Source organism: Xenopus laevis, chromosome 1L (assembly GCF_017654675.1).
Source record: "Xenopus laevis strain J_2021 chromosome 1L, Xenopus_laevis_v10.1, whole genome shotgun sequence".
NCBI classification, from domain to species: domain Eukaryota; kingdom Metazoa; phylum Chordata; class Amphibia; order Anura; family Pipidae; genus Xenopus; species Xenopus laevis.
This window is the reverse complement of record NC_054371.1, coordinates 166,527,610-166,544,574: the sequence shown is the minus strand read 5'-3', so window position 1 is coordinate 166,544,574 and position 16,965 is coordinate 166,527,610. Positions and strand designations below refer to the sequence as shown.

Here is a 16,965-nt window from a genome sequence, read left to right as displayed (position 1 = left end):
AGTAGTAACCTCTGAAGTGTTCGTCCGGGGGGACGGGAGTAATCACTCCTGCTGTGAGAAGCTTGGAGATGGCCTTCTGAAAGGCTGTACGCTTGCCTGATTCTTGAGGAAGTCTTGACATGAAGAATCGGTGAGGTGGGATAGATGAAAACTCTAGATGGTAGCCCCGAGTAACCACCTCGTGAATCCAGGTGTCCTGAACAAGAGATACCCACGTGTTTGCAAAGTGGGACAATCTCCCCCCTATAAAATTCGGGGCGGGGAGTACGGCGTCATGCAGAAGTAGTCTTGTCGGTGGGCTTTGAGGAGTGCTTTCGGTTCTGCCAGGGAGATCGATGTTTGTTTCCGAAACGCCCTTTGTTTGAAAAGGATTGTCTTGGGGGAGAGGATCTCGCGCTCTTGGTCTGAGAGCCACGAAAAAACTTGTTCTTCCGAAAGGAGGGACGTGCTTTGGGTTGGGGGAAAAGAGTGCTTTTACCCCCGGTAGCTTGACTAATGATCTTATCAAGCTCAGGTCCGAAAAGGAGCTTCCCCTTGAACGGGATGGAGGTCAGGGACTTCTTAGAGGAAAGGTCCGCTGACCATAGTTTCATCCATAAGGATCTGCAGGCCGCCACCGAGAGAGCGGAGGCTCTGCTGATAGCTTGAGTGGCGTCAAGTGAGGCTTCACACATGTAGTCATTGGCCTCTTTGATTTGAGATGCCAGCTGCGAGAGTTCGTGACGTGGCGCTCCGTCCGCAATGGCAGTGATGAGTGTGTCAGACCAGGACTGTATGGCTCGGCTAACCCATGCTGTAGCTAGGACCGGCCTCAGCGAGGATCCGGAAGCTGCGAATAATGAGCGTAGTAAACTCTCTAACTTTTTGTCCATAGAGTCTTTGAAAGAGGACGCGTCAGGGACTGGTAAGGCCGTGTTCTTAGAGAGGCGGGATACTGGGGCGTCCACGGATGGAGGAGTAGCCCATTTTTCAGTAAGCTCAGGTGGAAAAGGATACAACCTTAGGAACCGACGGTTTGTTTGAAAACGTCTCTCGGGTGTGTCCCATTCTTGTTGGATAATCTGTTCAAGCTGGTTGTGAGAAGGAAACATAGGTGAAGTCTTGTTGCGTCGCTTAAAAAGAGACTTGGAAGACTCTGCGCGGACCTCCGGTTCCTGGAGATGGAGGGTTTCTAGAACCGAGGAGATAAGGGAGTCCACGGTGTCAGAAGAAATTCTAGAATCATCTTGGTCTGAATCTGAGAAAAGCTCCCCGTCTGAATGATCCTGTTCATCCCCGGAATCAGGGGGTGGAAAAAGCCTAGGAGGAGAATCGCTGTCGTCTTCGGATGGGGAGGGGGCCCTGCGTTTGGAGGGTCTAGGTTTATGACTGTCAAGGCGAGAGAGCAGTTTGTCTAGCGACTGTGCTAGTTTTGGAATGCCTGTGGCCAATTGGGTTGCCCACTCGGGTGCTGCCTGTACTCTATGTGGGGAAGCTTCTGGACTAGATGCTAAGGGATCCCCCTGGGCAGCCTGATTCACCAGAGGTGGAGAAGGTGGTGTGGGCTCAGAAACCTGCTGTGGCGAGCACTGGTTGCATAGGGATGATTTGTGCCCTGTGGGCAAATGTTTGCGGCATTTGGCACAGGACAGAAAAGTGACCAGGGCTGTGGTTGCCCCCCTAGAAAAGAGGCTAGCACTGGGTCCTTCAGACATAGTAAAGTAAAGTGCCTGGGAAGAGTAACCCAGTAGAAAAAAAAAAGCCTGTCACTTAGCTGGGTAGTAGAAGAGAAGCGAGTTGCCAATCCTGCAGTGGTGTCCTGTGCTGCTGCTTCCAGAGAATGTCAGTCTGGGTGCAGCGCGTGTGAAAAGGTTTTCCCCCGTGTGTGATCCAAGATGGCGCCACTGAGTAAGAGAGCGCGCTCAAAGTCGCGCGAGAGGTAAGCAGGGCGCGGGAACATACTTCCGCATTGTAAAGGGCGCCAGTGAAAACTAAAATGGCGTCCGTTGTGATGTGCGCATACGGTGCGCATCCAGTCGCAACTGAGCGGCATAGTAGAAACATGCTCCCTGCGGCTACCAATGAACCGCCCATAGTAAGAAACCCAGCGACTCCCTGCGCATAGACTTAGGAGGAACATGGAGCAGGGAAAAAACCCGTCCCCTCACCTCTCTAAAGAGATTGCTAGGGACTGAGGGGGATCCGATCTGCCCTCCATGGTTAGGGGAGGGAGAGGAAGGGGAAGAGAGAGGCACGTTGGGACTTACCTGCCCTGGCGACCGCTCTCCCAGTTCTGTCTGCCGGCCAGCCTGGTCTCCTCCTGTGAAGGAAGGAGAGGAAATGGCTGGATGGTCTGTGTACAACACCTGCGACCCCAGAGACAGATCCCACGTTGGAAGGTGCCACTGAGATACTTTACGCAGTGTAAAGGTTCAAGCAACCCCCTGGTGTCAGCAAAGACTGACAATACAAATAAAAATAAAAAATTCTTCTGTCCTAACCTCCTGAGGACACAACTAAAACTGAGCTCTTCTCCAGCCTGCTGGGGGTATAGCCAGTGGGGGAGGAGCCAGTTGTCTTTTTTGTAGTTGTGTCCTGCCTCCTAATGGTACTAGCTATACCCCATTGTCCCTGTGTCCCCCAAGCTGACTTTGAGAAAAGCCCATAGGAATGAATAGAACGTAGGTGAGTTTTTATTAAGCTCTAAACTCACATTTTGACAAATCTGTCCTTAAGTAACTGGCCTAACGGTACAAAAATATCTCTTCTTAAATTAAATAAGGTTCAAAAGATAAACCTTTCTGTCAAATAATCTCTCCTTTTTAAAGGACCTTTATTATAACCTTTAGTAATGGATTTGTAAACAATATCTTACATTACCTCCTTGGGTCCAATGAAAGGCAGTAGAGCACAAAGTGGTATGTACCTCGACCGACACTGCCACGGAATCTTTGTGATTTTTTTTAGCATTTTGTGAAACATTGGTCCCACTGGTAATCCCAAGAGTTGACACTCTGTGCCGTAAATGTGGAGAAAGTGCTGAAAGCAGCTGAGAACCAAGTCAGACATGCCATCCACCTGCAGGTAAAGCAGCAATATCAATAACAGCTCAAGCATATAATTATTGTATTTCCATTAAACACTATAAGGTCTTTTTATCACACAGTGTAAAATATCGGAGGCAAACATCACCGGTGATGTTGCCCATTGCAATCAGGTCTTTGGGTTTGTTTTTTAACTTGAAGACTGTTGAAAAATAATTGTGATTGTTTGCTATGGAGAACGTCACTGATGATGTTTTTCTCCAATGCTTTACACAGCATGTACCTGATACCAATGGCATCTATGAAAACAATAGTTACTATGGTAGCAATGGTAACCGATTATGACCCATTGGGTTGCACCAATACGTTAATCGGAGGTTCCCAGCGAACAAAAAAAAAATGATGTGGGTTTAAAACATAACTTTTATTAATGAGTTCTAAAGGTATGCCCAAAATCAACAAAAAGGTTAAAATATAAATTAGGAGGGAAAGCTATATGGACTCTGTGGTCACTATCTTATAGATGGATTATAATGGGTTAAATGCCATTACTAAAAGTCAGTGCATTCACATCCTCTAATCAAAATTGCTCTGCCCAGATGGATATAAAATTGTGGGGATTGCAGATGGTCAAAAAAATCGAGCCCCACCATTGGTGAGTACTCATGTTAATGAGGTAAAATAGGAGCCATTAACAAAGTGCAAGTGCAATCCAGTGTGTCATTCTTTTTGGCTAATCAGTATTTCATGTGACTCTGCACACAATAACTTGTTTTGCATTCCATCTGAAGGAAGGTGCTCCAAATTGCTACTTTTGGTACATTTGTCAATGGTAACAATAGTAACTATGGAAGCAATGGTAAGTATGGTAGCAATAGTAACTGATAGCAAAGGCACCTATGGAAAGAATAGAAACTACAGTAGCAATGGTAAGAACAGTAACTATTGAAACAATAGTAACTATGGTAGCAATGGTAAGTATGGTAGCAATAGTAACTGATCGCAATGGTAACTATAGTAACAACAGTAACAATGGAAACAATATTAACTATGGTAGCAATGGTGACTATGGTAACAATATTAACTATGGTAGCAATGGTAACAATAGTAACTAAGGTAGAAATGGTAACAATGGAAACAATAGTAATTATGATAGCAATGACAACTATGGAAACAATAGTAATTATGGTAGCAATGGTAACTGATATTAATGGCACATATGGAACCAATAGTAACTGTGGTAGCAATGGCAGCAATAGTAACAGTTACCAGAGAGGTGCCAATGCTATAGGTTACTATTGCTACCATAGTTACCATTGCAAACATAGTTACTATTGCTTCCATAGTTACTTTTGTTTCCATTACCATAGTTACTATAGTTTCCACAATTACCATTGCTACCATAGTTACTATTTATTCCATTGCTACCAGTTATTATTGTTTCCATTATTACCATTGCTACCACTGCTACCACAGTTGCTAGTGTTTTCATTGTTACTATTGTTATTGTTTTCATAGGTGAAATTGCTATTAGTTATTATGTCTAACATAGATACCATTGTTTCTATAGGTACCACTATCGGTTACTGTTGCTACCTCAGTAACTACTGTTTCTACAGTTACCATTGCTACCATAGTTACTATAGTTTTCATAGGGGCCATGAGTATCAGTTACTATTGTTTCCATCGTTACCACAGTTACTTTTGTGTCCATAGTTACTATTGTTACCATGATAAATAGGCCTTAATGTGTATAGGGGTAAATTTACGACAGTAGTCCAAAAATTAGACAGTCATTGTTCTGGGATTAAAACACACATATCCTAGGGATTGTGGAGAAATAGGTAAATTATTAGGATAACTAATCACAAACGGGGTACCATCCCCTGATAAAACAGTCAATATGTTTTTAAAAGAGTGGCAGAATGGAAGGAACCTATAACAGTACAGCTGTTTTAAACTACTGAACAGATGTGGCAAATGTTAAGACTGCTCCCCTAATCAGAAAGGTGTAAAGTAAAGAACTAGCTCATATGAAATGACAAAAGAAACTGAACAGTGACACATTTTTCACAACAAATCCCTTAATCACCAGTTGACTGCAGAGGACTGTCTTAGAAAAAAGTCATTACTTGCAACTCTGCTCCACTCCAGAGAAGTCTGGTCACAAGACAAAGGGTCTCTTGCTCAGTTACTAGAGGGCACACTTCCCGGACTTTTAGCATGTGACCAGTTAGCTCACGCAATCGCTGCAACCATAAGGAGAGCACTGCAGGAGAAAAGAAAACATTATTTTTCATCCGGTCACACATCTTGCATATTTCAAATAGCCTAACTTTTCAAAGATAACTTACCTTGGAAACTATAATAATGTTCTTTATTGCCCTCACATGCAGAGGCCACAAAAGGTAGGAGCAGCTCCAACACTATCTTGTTCTAAAAACAAGTATGCACAAAGTAATTAGAGTCTCAGTCCACATACAGTAAAAAGAACCATTGTATACACTGTCAAGAAGGTAGCTGTGAACGACATTTTGAGAGTTTCACATGAGTTATATATCAATGTGTTACATTAGTTTTCTTTTAAACACGTATATTTAAAATGTTAGCATTTTCTGTAACACATTACAATAAACGTATGTATACTTTGAACATACTCATACTTGATAAAGGGCTAGAAGCAGGCCAGAAACATTGTAATTGATGCAGATCATAAAGCCATGTGCCCAATAAAGGCTTTTTAAATTTGAAACCTTTAAGGTGCTGTGTTATAAATTGTTCTTTGAACATACCCATTACATACAAAGCCAATAACGATAACTAGCACAAGAGGTAAAAATGCGGCCCTGTTCAAAATAGCTTACTATTTAAAAGATTGACTAAAAAATATCCCAAATATATTCCAGATCTTCAATACCTGGCTAAAGGCTGGCAGCTCACTAGTGAGAAGGTCTGCACTGGCACAGGTTAATAGTCCACGAACCACCACAATTAAACTTAGTTCATCTGAAAGAGGTCTAGTGATCGAAAACTGCAGCTCCCCAAATCTGATCAGTCCAGAGGATTCTAGAAAAATTTATGGTAAATATGTGTAAACTTAAGTGAAACTGTATTGAAATTAGTTAATGTCAATAACCAACAGAAAGCTGGCCAATAAAGAGAGAAATAGATATTCAAGTAGGGATGCACCGAATCCAGGATTCGGGTCGGGATTCGGCCAGGATTCTGCCTTTTAAAGCAGGATTCGAAATCGGCCGAATCCTTCTGCCAGGCCGAAATGAATCCTAATTTGCATATGCAAATTAGGGGCAGGGAGGGAAATCGCATGACTTTTGTCACAAAACAAGTAAAAAAAGTTTCCCCCTTCCCATCCCTAATTCGCATATGCAAATTAGGGTTCAGATTCGGTTCGGTATTCGGCTGAAAATCTTTCAAGAAGGATTCGGGGGTTCGGCCGAATCCAAAATAGTGGATTCGGCACATCCCTACATTCAAGGTGTTAAATAGCAACTATATCATGAAAAAACAATGTACTTTAGGCCAGTGGCAGATGAATGACATTGTTTAACAATTTTGAAAATGCAAATGGTATAAATAAATGTAAAGGCACAAAATAGAAATTATTCTTTACAACAGACAGATTTCAGAGCTGAATCCCTAGTAAAATTAATTTTGACCTGCCATGACCACTTTTTACATAACTTCTTGAGGCGCAATCTGTTACCAAATAATAGATTACATTCAGTGACTGTGGTCTAATATCCAACACTAGATGAACACACTACTTACCCTCTCTTAACTGCTGCATCAGGGTCAAACAAGCATGGGCCCCTGACCTTGCATCAGGACCTGTGATTGCCAGTGAGGCCACTGCTGTGCCAGCCAAAAGCCTTGTGTCCGGACACATGTTCTGCAATAAATATTATTTTTTTCAGTCTCAACAGAATTCTAACCAAACAGACATAGCCAGATTTCTGCTGATTAAAATAATGTATATGCATTGCAGAAGGTCCAGAATTTAAATGGAAGGCTGGTCATATAGTTTCTATGTACTCTGCCAACTGCATTACCTGATTTGTAACAACTTTTAGCAGAGAAGTCAAAATATTCTGCAACGGGCTGCCACTACAAGCAGGGGTCCAGACCAAAGGAGCAATGTCTTCTCCAAGCACCCTAAAAATCTGAAGGCACACCTTGGACAGAAAAATAAAATTATTTACATCTACTGTCTTTTATTTTTACCATAATAATGCCTACTGCTATGTTGTATGAAAATATATAGCCCTGATCTGTTTGTTTGGTTGGCCATTTTGATCAACCTTGCCTAAACTACAAGACCAGAATTAAAGGAGAAAAATAAGTTAATTTTAATACCCTTGCAGGCCAGTATAACCATATTATGAAATAGAGCTGTAAGTTAATGAATTCTTTTTCACATATTCTATACAAGAACTGTGTTTATTTAAATGAAATGAAGAAAAAAAGCACTCCCAGGTGCATAAAAAAATATATAGCTAATAAAGCTTTGCAGAGTAGAAAATGCAGGGCATTATTATACCTTCACTGCCAGATAACAAGGGTCCTCTCTCTGCTTTGCCTGATTTTGCAGCAATAAGGAAAATGTTGCAAATACTTTGGACAGCAATAGGTGGAGATGCTGCTTGAAGTACTTCCGGCCCACATAGCTCCCCTCAAGGTACATACATACTGAAGGAGGAAGAAAAGATGCGAGAGGTTGGGCATGTCAAAATAGTAACAATCCAAAGTACTATCTATAAGAAAAGTATTATGAGATCCTCTGCCAAAAAGTATTTTTTGCACATTAAAATAAAATATAATTACATTTGTAAATGTAATTGGTATTGAAAGCAGGGCCAATCCAAGGTGAAAACTTTGCCTCAGACTGGAGTTTGTGGAAAGTTACGAGGGGCAGCTAAAAGCTAACTTTAAGAGCTGAATGGTGTTCTCTGCACTAGTAATGAGCCTTCCCAAACACTCTCCAATGTAGAAGAGGTAAGTGAAAGGTGTTTGTTTTGCTCAGACTCTTGAAAAAAAATTAAATGTTTTCCCACTCTAGGCCAATTCAGGATCTATTTAACCTCCAGATCTCCAAAATCCAATAATGTGCCACTGAAGCACTCCATTTAAGAATAAGGTGAAACTCAACAGACTCCTTGGGGCATGTGCACACAAAGCGCTGGCTCTGCCGCTCTTAGCCTTACATTTTTTCTGCAGGCAAAAAGAAGCATCAACTCTAATTTGCATCTCCATGTATTTGCACTGAAAAACACTGCTTCCACCCAAGTGCAGGGACACAGACCAGAACAGAAAGCATCCAGAAAATGTGAAAGCAGGCATTTCCGGTCCATTCCCCAGTCCGAATGGAAGCCGCACTTTTCAGTGCAGATGCACAGAGATGCAGAAAAGAGTGGATTCCCTTCTCTCCACCTGCAGCAAAAAAAAAGCACAAGCTGAGACCAGCAGAGCCAAAGCTCTACATGCCCTCGCCCTTAAAACAATTACACAAGTCAGATTAAAAAAATATAATTAAAAGAACTGAAGAGGCCCAACTCCTATTACACTGTTGATACAGAAAGAGGGAACAGAAAGAGATAAACACTGCTGTTGACTGCAATTACATTTACAAATTTGTTTGAAATCATTGATAATGTTAAACAAATGCAATGCTGTTTAGAATAACATTTTAATTCATTATTAAAAAATCACTTTTTGGATGAAGGACCCTTTTAACAGACATGATTTGCATGTATAAAAGACATGACAAAAAGGGAAAAAGAGAAGTCACACATAACAGGATGAGCAAAAAAAAGACAAGCGTAAGAAGCACATAGTGCATTACCTGTCTGCAAGTCACCAATATGTAACACCTGAGGGCAGAGAATAAATTGGATGAGCAGAACCTTATGAAATATATAACCCCAAACCTAAGTGCATAAATTGCAAAAACAAGACTAACAAATCTCACCTGATACTTCTCATCCCCGGTGTCTTTGCTTTGGAATAATTGGCTCAACAATGATTCCACCTGCTGTGACACCAGGTCTGGCCTGACCTCTGACAGCTTTGCTATCATCTGAAGAAAAAGAGCATTTTAGGACAAGAAAAGGCACAAGTAATTGTGCAGTGGTGTCAATGCCATAATTAGATGTTAATGTAAAAGAGAAGAGAGAAGGAACTGTACATAGGGCATTATTGTCATGTATTTGTAAATTGCCACGAATCTGACCCTAAAATGCAGAGTAGCACAGCGGAGCTCCAGGGCAACATCTTTTGCCGCTATGAACCCTTTCAGACAGATTTGTATTCTCCCTGGTTTAAAAAGCAACAGAAAATGTAGTATGTACGCAGCCTGCTAAGCACTTCACCTTCTCCAGCTTTTGGAATGAGCTGGTGCTGTTGCATGTTCCAGACTGACAGGCGACAACACATTTAATCAGTGGGCAGAGATCGGCGTCTGAGAGAGTGCTCAATACATTCTGTGTAGAACCCAAATGCTGGAAAGCTTCTTCTAGGTGCTTATCCTTACAACGCTTAACTGAAGCTCTGAAAAACAAAAGGGTTAATTCATATTCATCACCTTAAACTCTGTCAAGTCACCTAACATGTAAATGAAAAAAATGTATTAAGTACCTGGACCTTCAAATTGTTTCCATCAAGGCCCCAAAACTAAATTGAACTGCCACCTTCCTAATTCTAATTTCATATTTCTGCTTCCCACCTATAACCTCAGCTATTTGTCAGTTCATCCAGTCAGAGCTGCTATCAGAGCAGGAGCTTTTGGTACACATAGAGGTACCGGTGATAGCTGGGTACCTGAAAATCAGTATTTAATATGGAAGAGAGGTGCCCAAAATATGAAACTTGTTCTGGTCCCCAGAAGAAAAAGCAATGTTCTGATATCAGCCTTGCATTCAGTGAAGCTGAATAAGTTCAGCTGAGCTCGGAAGGATATTCGAAAGGAACTCACTCCGCAGACTTCTGCAATGACAGGACCACGGCACCGAGGCTCTCCAAACACTTATTTTTGTATAAAAGGGCGCAGTCCCCTGTTTCCCCGAGCATATCGTGCACATGGAGCTCACAGGGAGCTGCCATAATATTTTACTTCAAACCCCATCCGTTCCGGACACAAAACGTAAACACAGTGTATTATATGTGACACAGCGCCATCTGGCGACACGGAGGAACGTAGCATGTTGTATGAAAGCTGTATAGTCAGTCAGTCACATATTAGCAGAGCAAAGCACGCTGCTTTCTAAAGTGATAAATTGGATAATGGCAGGTCGAGCCATTGCGCTATCAGAGTTACAGTTTGTTAGTGTGTGCTTCTTAAATAAAGAACTAATGGAACTATTTTAATCTACTACTAGCTTTATCTGTGGAAAGTGGTGGCTAACTCATTCTTACATATTATTCTCCCAATTATTTTGACAATAAGTCATGAGAATTTAATTACATCAAGTGCATTTTTTCAGAGCTTTTGTGCCCAATCAGTTATTTCTACACTAAGTATTTTGCCAGGTTCTGGGCCATAAAGTCAGCGAAGGAAAGCATTATGTTTCCAGGCTTTTGGATTTAATATCTTGTCAGAGCACTTACATACCTCCCAACATTTTGGAAGTAAAAAGAGGGACAAAAATTTTTTTCCCGCACGTAGCGCAGAAATGTTTTTGGCCACACCCCTTTCTGTGGCCACACCCCCTAATTACCATGTTTGTTTTACAAAATTTGGCAGGTTATGAAAGTTTGAAAATATTTCTCCTTATCTAAACTGTGTTTTTGTGTCTCAAAATTGTTACAAAGTATCTTATTTGCACCTGTTAGCTGTTCTGGGCTCTCTGCTAAAAGCCAATCAAGTGAGAAACTTTGTTTCTTTTTCTGGCTGTTCAGTGCAGAGAAAAGAGGGACTTTCCAGTACAAATGAGGGACTGCGGGTTGAGCTGCCAAAAGAGGGACTGTCCCTCCGAAAAAGGGACAGTTGGGAGGTATGCACTTACCCATATTTTTTACGTCACTTTTTAGCATTACAGTGTGTTTTTGCTCCTCCAACTACAATAGTTGCCCTTGCCCCTTGCAGGACTGGATTTACATAGCAGGTGCCCCTAGGCCCGCTGACGTTCGTCGCCCTGTCCCCTCCGTTTTATTTGCACAAATTTTCATAATTGGGACCAGAGCAATGGGGATTGGCGCACAGGAAATTAAAAGAATGATTGTATCACCAGCGCATCCCCAGTGATTTTGAACCAATGTGGGTGTGGTTGGCAGGGGCGATCCTGGCCCCTCCGCCACCTGAGGCAGTAGCAGTTGCTGCTGCCCCCCCTCCCCCGGAAATTCGCTCTTAAAGTACCAGGAGCAGCATTTTTGCTGCCCCTGGTACCTAGTGGGGCGCTGCCGCCTGAGGCGACAGCCTCAACTCGCCTCATTGGCGAAGCACCCCTGGTGGTTGGGCAGCATGCCCCTCCCCTAAAATCCTGCCACCCTAGGCCTGGGCCTTGGTGGCCTCTCCACCAATCCGGACCTGGCCCTGGGTTATAAACATCAGCTTTTTGATCATCACCAGGTTTTAAATACACAATATTACAAAAGTCCCACACAGGACGATAAAGGTCAAAAGACAGCAAAATACCAGCACTACAAGACAAGTTAACTTTTAGTATTTATGGAATGGCCAGTTCTAAGAAACTTATCAATTGGTTTTTATTATTTATTTGTTATAGTTTTTTAATCTTCCAGCTTTCAAATGGGGGTCACTGACCCAATCTATAAAAACAAATGCTCTTTAAGGCTACAAATGTATTGTTATTGCTACTTTTTATTATGCATCTTTCCATTCTGGCCCTCTCCTATTCATATTCCAGTCTCTTATTCAAATCAGTGCATAGTTGCTAGGGTGATTTGGACCATAGCAACCAGATTGCTGAAATTGCAAACTGGAGAGTTGCTGAATAAAAAGTTAAATAACTCAAAAAACACAAATAAAAAAATAAACACCAATTGCAAACTGTCTCAGAATATCACTCTCTACATCATACTATGAGTTAACTAAAAGGTGAACAATGCCTTTAATGCTAGCCACTGTGCAACTGGCTGGTCAAACAAAGTGGGAAAAAAATACACTAGACCCACCATCCCCTATACCAGGTGTGCATAAAAAGGTACAGGAAGATCGGGATCTACCAGTAGACTTTTAGCTGGTGACTAAATCACCCTCCTATTTCATGCTTTTCATTAAGATATTTATTATGTTAAGTTACATAAGAAATAGTTGTAATACAGCAATATACTGTACATTTTCCCATAAAATACTTTTATGGATGTAGATCATAATGGGACACAATCACTGAAAGTAGACCTTGCATTAGTAAATTATGGGCACTCCTGCCCATGTGAGTTAATTGGGCCCACGTGAGTTAAAAGATTTATATTGGCTACTGATAAGATCTCTGCATTAATTTTTCGCAGAGTTTCACAGGAAAAATGACGCCCATAGACTCCATTGGGTGAATCTGACCCGTTATCTGAAATTGGTGATGGGTGAATCTGACCAGTTTGGCAAAATGCATTGAGGTCTATGGGTGGCAATTTTTTTTGACACGCATCACAGGAAAAAAAAATTTGACACCCATAGACCTCAATGCATTTTGGCAAATTTCAGATGTTCCGCAAATTTTTGCAGAGACGAAACGGGTCAGATTTGCCCATCACTACTGCATGTATTGCCTATATATGATGATATCAATGGGAGATTGTCACTACTATTTTTCAGACATAACTTTTGTGCGATTGCTGTCTGTCAATTAATAGCCATAGCACTGTATGATTTGTTCTCTTTACTACTTTATTTTAATCTGGTTAGTTGCAGGTCGGAAGATTGGCATAGATGATCATTCGTCCGACATAGGCCATAATCTGCACGTCTGTGGCCAGTTTAAGTCCCTATCATAAAATTTATTTACACACACTATGGTCACTTTTATCAGGAACCATTTAAGATACCTACCTGTATGGTTTTTGAAGTGTGAGAGTAAACCCAATCAGACGCAAGGAGAACAAGCCAACTCCTTGCAAATAGTGCCCTAGTTGGAATTAAACCTAAAATCCCAGTGCTGCTGTACCAAAAAATGTGCCACCATGCTGTCCATACTGATACATAAAACATATTTGTTAACATGCACAAATAGTCTTATTTTGTATACACATAGGTGCACACACACAAAAACAAATTTGTTAACATCAACACAGATTCTTATTTTGTATGCATTTGCACCCACACAGGATTATGTTTTTTAACATGCAAACAAAGTTTTATTTTTCATGCATTAGATGCATGTACTAAAAAAAAAAATTGTGGTAACATGCACACAAAAGTATAAGTTATATTTGCTCACACATGCACACACACGTACACCTATTCCTACATACCACAATATAATTCTTTTTTCAGAGGAATATTACAGTGATCTTATCAGTGTCAACAGCTCCTCACATAATCCTTCCCCTCCTACTTCCTTTTATTACCTTCAGATAACTCAAATCCTTCTGATAGATCTGCTTCTAAATCCCCTAATTCTTTATACAAAAGGAGAGACATTTATTCCATTTTCTGTTGCTAAAATGCATGAGTGAGAGTGATCCCTGTTCACCTTTTGTATATTGTTTTGTGCTTTAACCCTTATGGAACCTTCTGCTCACAAGAAAGAGGCAATAGGCAGTTGAAAGTATGGATATGCACTATAATATAAAGAGGGGGTTTCTTATTTTTTCATTTATATAGTTTTATTTAACAATCAAACACTATATATCTATATATAAAGTCATTGGGCCCACACTCACCTCCAAACAACGTTGAGGTGCACACAGCGCCGATCCGCGCCTTTATGCCGCCTGAGGCGGCCTTCTCTCCCCTCCTCACGGCACTCACATTTTCTGCGCAATAACTTTTTGTGGCTTCACAGGCAGCGAAACACTTCGCCAGGCGAAAATTCACCCAGACAACGATCATACACTAACATGCAAATTTGCGTCCAGGGCGCCGAACGTTGGCGAAGTTGTGCTAGCGTTAATTCGGCAAGCAGAGCGAAGTTGCGCTAATTAGCGTTGGCTAATTTGCATACGGTGGGAAGTTAAAGTTGAATGGATGTATATATGTTGCAAATACATTACATTACACAAGCCCAGGGAAGCTTAATAAAAGAAAATAGAGTTGTTATAATGACTTACACATGAACCCAGTGTATAGTTTAGGTGCCATATGTTAGGAAATGTAGGGGGAAAGCCGGTCACCCCCAAAAAAAATTACGCTCTTTTGCAGCCTATCACTGATCTTAGTGAATTTGTGCAGTAACGTCCCTTCGCCAGGGACATAACTGGCGATTGAGTGCGAATAAGTGCCAGCTTCAGTCTCTTTAGCTAGCGAAGTTACGCCTGCGCAAATTAGTAAATGGGCGAAGCTCTGAAATTACGCCACGCTGGCGAAAATTTGCCAGCATTAGTCACTTCGCCCTTTAGTAAATTGCCCCTTAGTATGTATGTGTTTGTTTCCCTGGTTCTCTTGTAGCAGCATGCTTGCAGAAAAGAGGCAACAAATTGCTTCATCTGGAAGTATTCACCTCTGTACAGAATATTATAAATATTAAACTGGGTAATTAATAAAATGCACAAGACTGCTTTAAAGGGACATTACCATTTTATTATTTTAGTGATGCAGTATCCTTCATTTAGTATTTAGCTAATACCTGAGTATTTTTTTTGTTTTAAAACTATTTATACACTGACTAAAAGGCTTTAGTTTTATTTGCTTGTGTGATGAGCTTGCTTAAGCAGTAACCCAGCTGTCTGTACACTCGGAAGCTAGATCTCTACTGCATGTATTCTCCTGCCATAGCTTCATCTCTGATTCACACATCAATAGAGGTAAATCTATGCCATAGTTGTGTACTCTGTCTAGAGCCAAGTAAAAAAGAATATAAAAATGGACTGGTTTCAGTGATGCCTGGAGCTTTCACTACAATGCCATTTTCTGAGGATTTTAGCAATACACTTGTTTTCTGATAACATGTTTAAAGTTTTCACTGCATGCTCCATTTAGTGGTAGAATTATGAATCTGACTAGTCTATTTGTATTTGTAAATTAACCTATGTTTATTTGAAAAAAAATAACAAAAGTCATAGTGATAGAATTAGCATTAAAGAGGTAGCTTACCTTTACATAAACTTTAAGTGGCATATTTATCAGCAGTTAAAATAGAGCTCCCTACAGTTCGCCTCGCAGTCTATTTGTATGGGATTTGTATAGGGGTATTTATTAAAGGGTAAAACGTCACTTCTCCAATTAATAAATATGCCCAATCTGTCAAATGTGTGTATATTTAGTCACTTCCATTAGTCTTTTTTCAGTTAGTTGTTTTTTTTAATAATATTCGAATTATATACTGGAGGATCTTGAATAGTACTTATTGCTGTATCGCTGAATCCATTTATTTTAGATAATGCATATATGTTAGAAAAATGTGACATAATAGGATATTAATGAGCTGGAAAAAGAGCAGGGATGGGCAACTAGACTGGTAAAAGGAATAAAGCATTATCGGACTGGGGGAGTCCGGGCCCAATGGAGCTGCCACATCAGGCCCCCCCCAGGCTCCCTACTGCCCAGATGGGGTACTAACTTTCAGTCTCTTTTTGTTTTTAAAAGTTATTTGTAAATGTAGTTGTATATCAATGCTGTGTTACAGTCTAACGCTTGAAACAATATAGCAAAATTCAGTTCTTCAGCAGGTTAATTAGCTGGATCATCCTACATTGTTTCAGGACAGGAGTCAGAAACACAAAAGTAGGAAATGTAAACAGCCAGCCAGATACTATTTTCAATAATATTATATTTACAGCTAACTTTAAAACCACTGCCAATTTTTAATCAATGGATATTGGAAACTGGCTTAGAATTAAATTTTCTTTGATTATGTGGGAGGAGACCCCTTTTAAGTCAACTGAAATTGCCTTTAGAAAGAAAATATTTTCTATTTTATGAAAACCATTGTAACAGCCATCTTGTATCAACAATGCAGTTTCTCATTTGAGCTGAATGGAGTCTAGTTCATATTAATGTGTCTAATATGACAGCCCTGCCTGATTGCACAGGTATTTAAGCACAAACGTGTGAAGGGATAATTGTTCTCAGTAATCCCTTTTTGTTGTATATAAACGATTCTGATATCAGCCCTTTCCCTCCACATACAATGCCCATCACACAATCAGCCTGGCACTCCAGATGCAGGGAACAGATTTTTTTTTACTCAGTCTCTGCTCGGATTAACAAAATCTCAGATTCACAACTCACTGCAAACAAAACCAGCTGAGATTAGAAGGCCAGTTATCGTATTCATGGGGTTTAGCATTTGTGTACGGGGGATTATGGAAGCTCTTTTCTCTCTCTCTGCCATAAAATGGTCTGAGTTTTAAAGCAGCAGCTTTAGTGGAATGAGGAAAAGGTATTTAAAATACAGAAAACTTCCAGAATAAAGAAATGAAAGGAAAATGCTTTAAGCTGAAAGCCTTAAGGTAAAGGGGGTCTCTGTGTGAGCAACACTGATATGCTGTTTTATAAAGCCATCCGTCCATCCAACCAACCAAGAAGGAGCGGTACAGAGAGTGAGGAGATAAACTAGCTTGATCAGCACAATTGCACCAACAGTATGTCATCTAATGGGGACAGCGTTAAAAAGAAGATGAGCCCTTTCTCAATTGAAAGCATTCTTTCTCTCCCATCACAAATGACTAGTGCTCCCCAACAGGAGGCTGGGTTGGCACAAAGGAGGCAGAGTTCAAAGGACCTCTTGGTAGTCACCTCTCCAGATGAAGTTTTGGTAACAGCTTGTAACTGCTGCTGCTGCTCCCATTCCAACCATTACACTCAAGATTC

At 40.8% G+C, this 16,965-nt stretch overlaps 1 protein-coding gene across 2 annotated transcripts in view; it reads right to left on the bottom strand.

Annotated features, from left to right (window-relative positions):
* The window catches only part of LOC108716045 (thyroid adenoma-associated protein homolog), a 38,596-nt gene extending 28,413 nt beyond the window's left edge, over nucleotides 1–10,183 (bottom strand). The window contains exons 1-11 of one of the 2 annotated variants that reach the window (XM_018262014.2): nucleotides 10,012–10,183; nucleotides 9,410–9,587; nucleotides 9,010–9,117; nucleotides 8,884–8,911; nucleotides 7,582–7,730; nucleotides 7,094–7,216; nucleotides 6,813–6,933; nucleotides 5,941–6,089; nucleotides 5,378–5,459; nucleotides 5,156–5,292; nucleotides 2,860–3,057 (exon numbers count right to left, since the gene is read on the bottom strand). In XM_018262014.2, the coding sequence (XP_018117503.1) occupies nucleotides 2,860–3,057; nucleotides 5,156–5,292; nucleotides 5,378–5,459; nucleotides 5,941–6,089; nucleotides 6,813–6,933; nucleotides 7,094–7,216; nucleotides 7,582–7,730; nucleotides 8,884–8,911; nucleotides 9,010–9,117; nucleotides 9,410–9,587; nucleotides 10,012–10,139 (1,401 nt within the window). In that variant the 5' untranslated portion in view covers nucleotides 10,140–10,183. The other variant, XM_041567024.1, reaches the window with a different exon arrangement.
* Nucleotides 10,184–16,965: the final 6,782 nt, after the last annotated feature.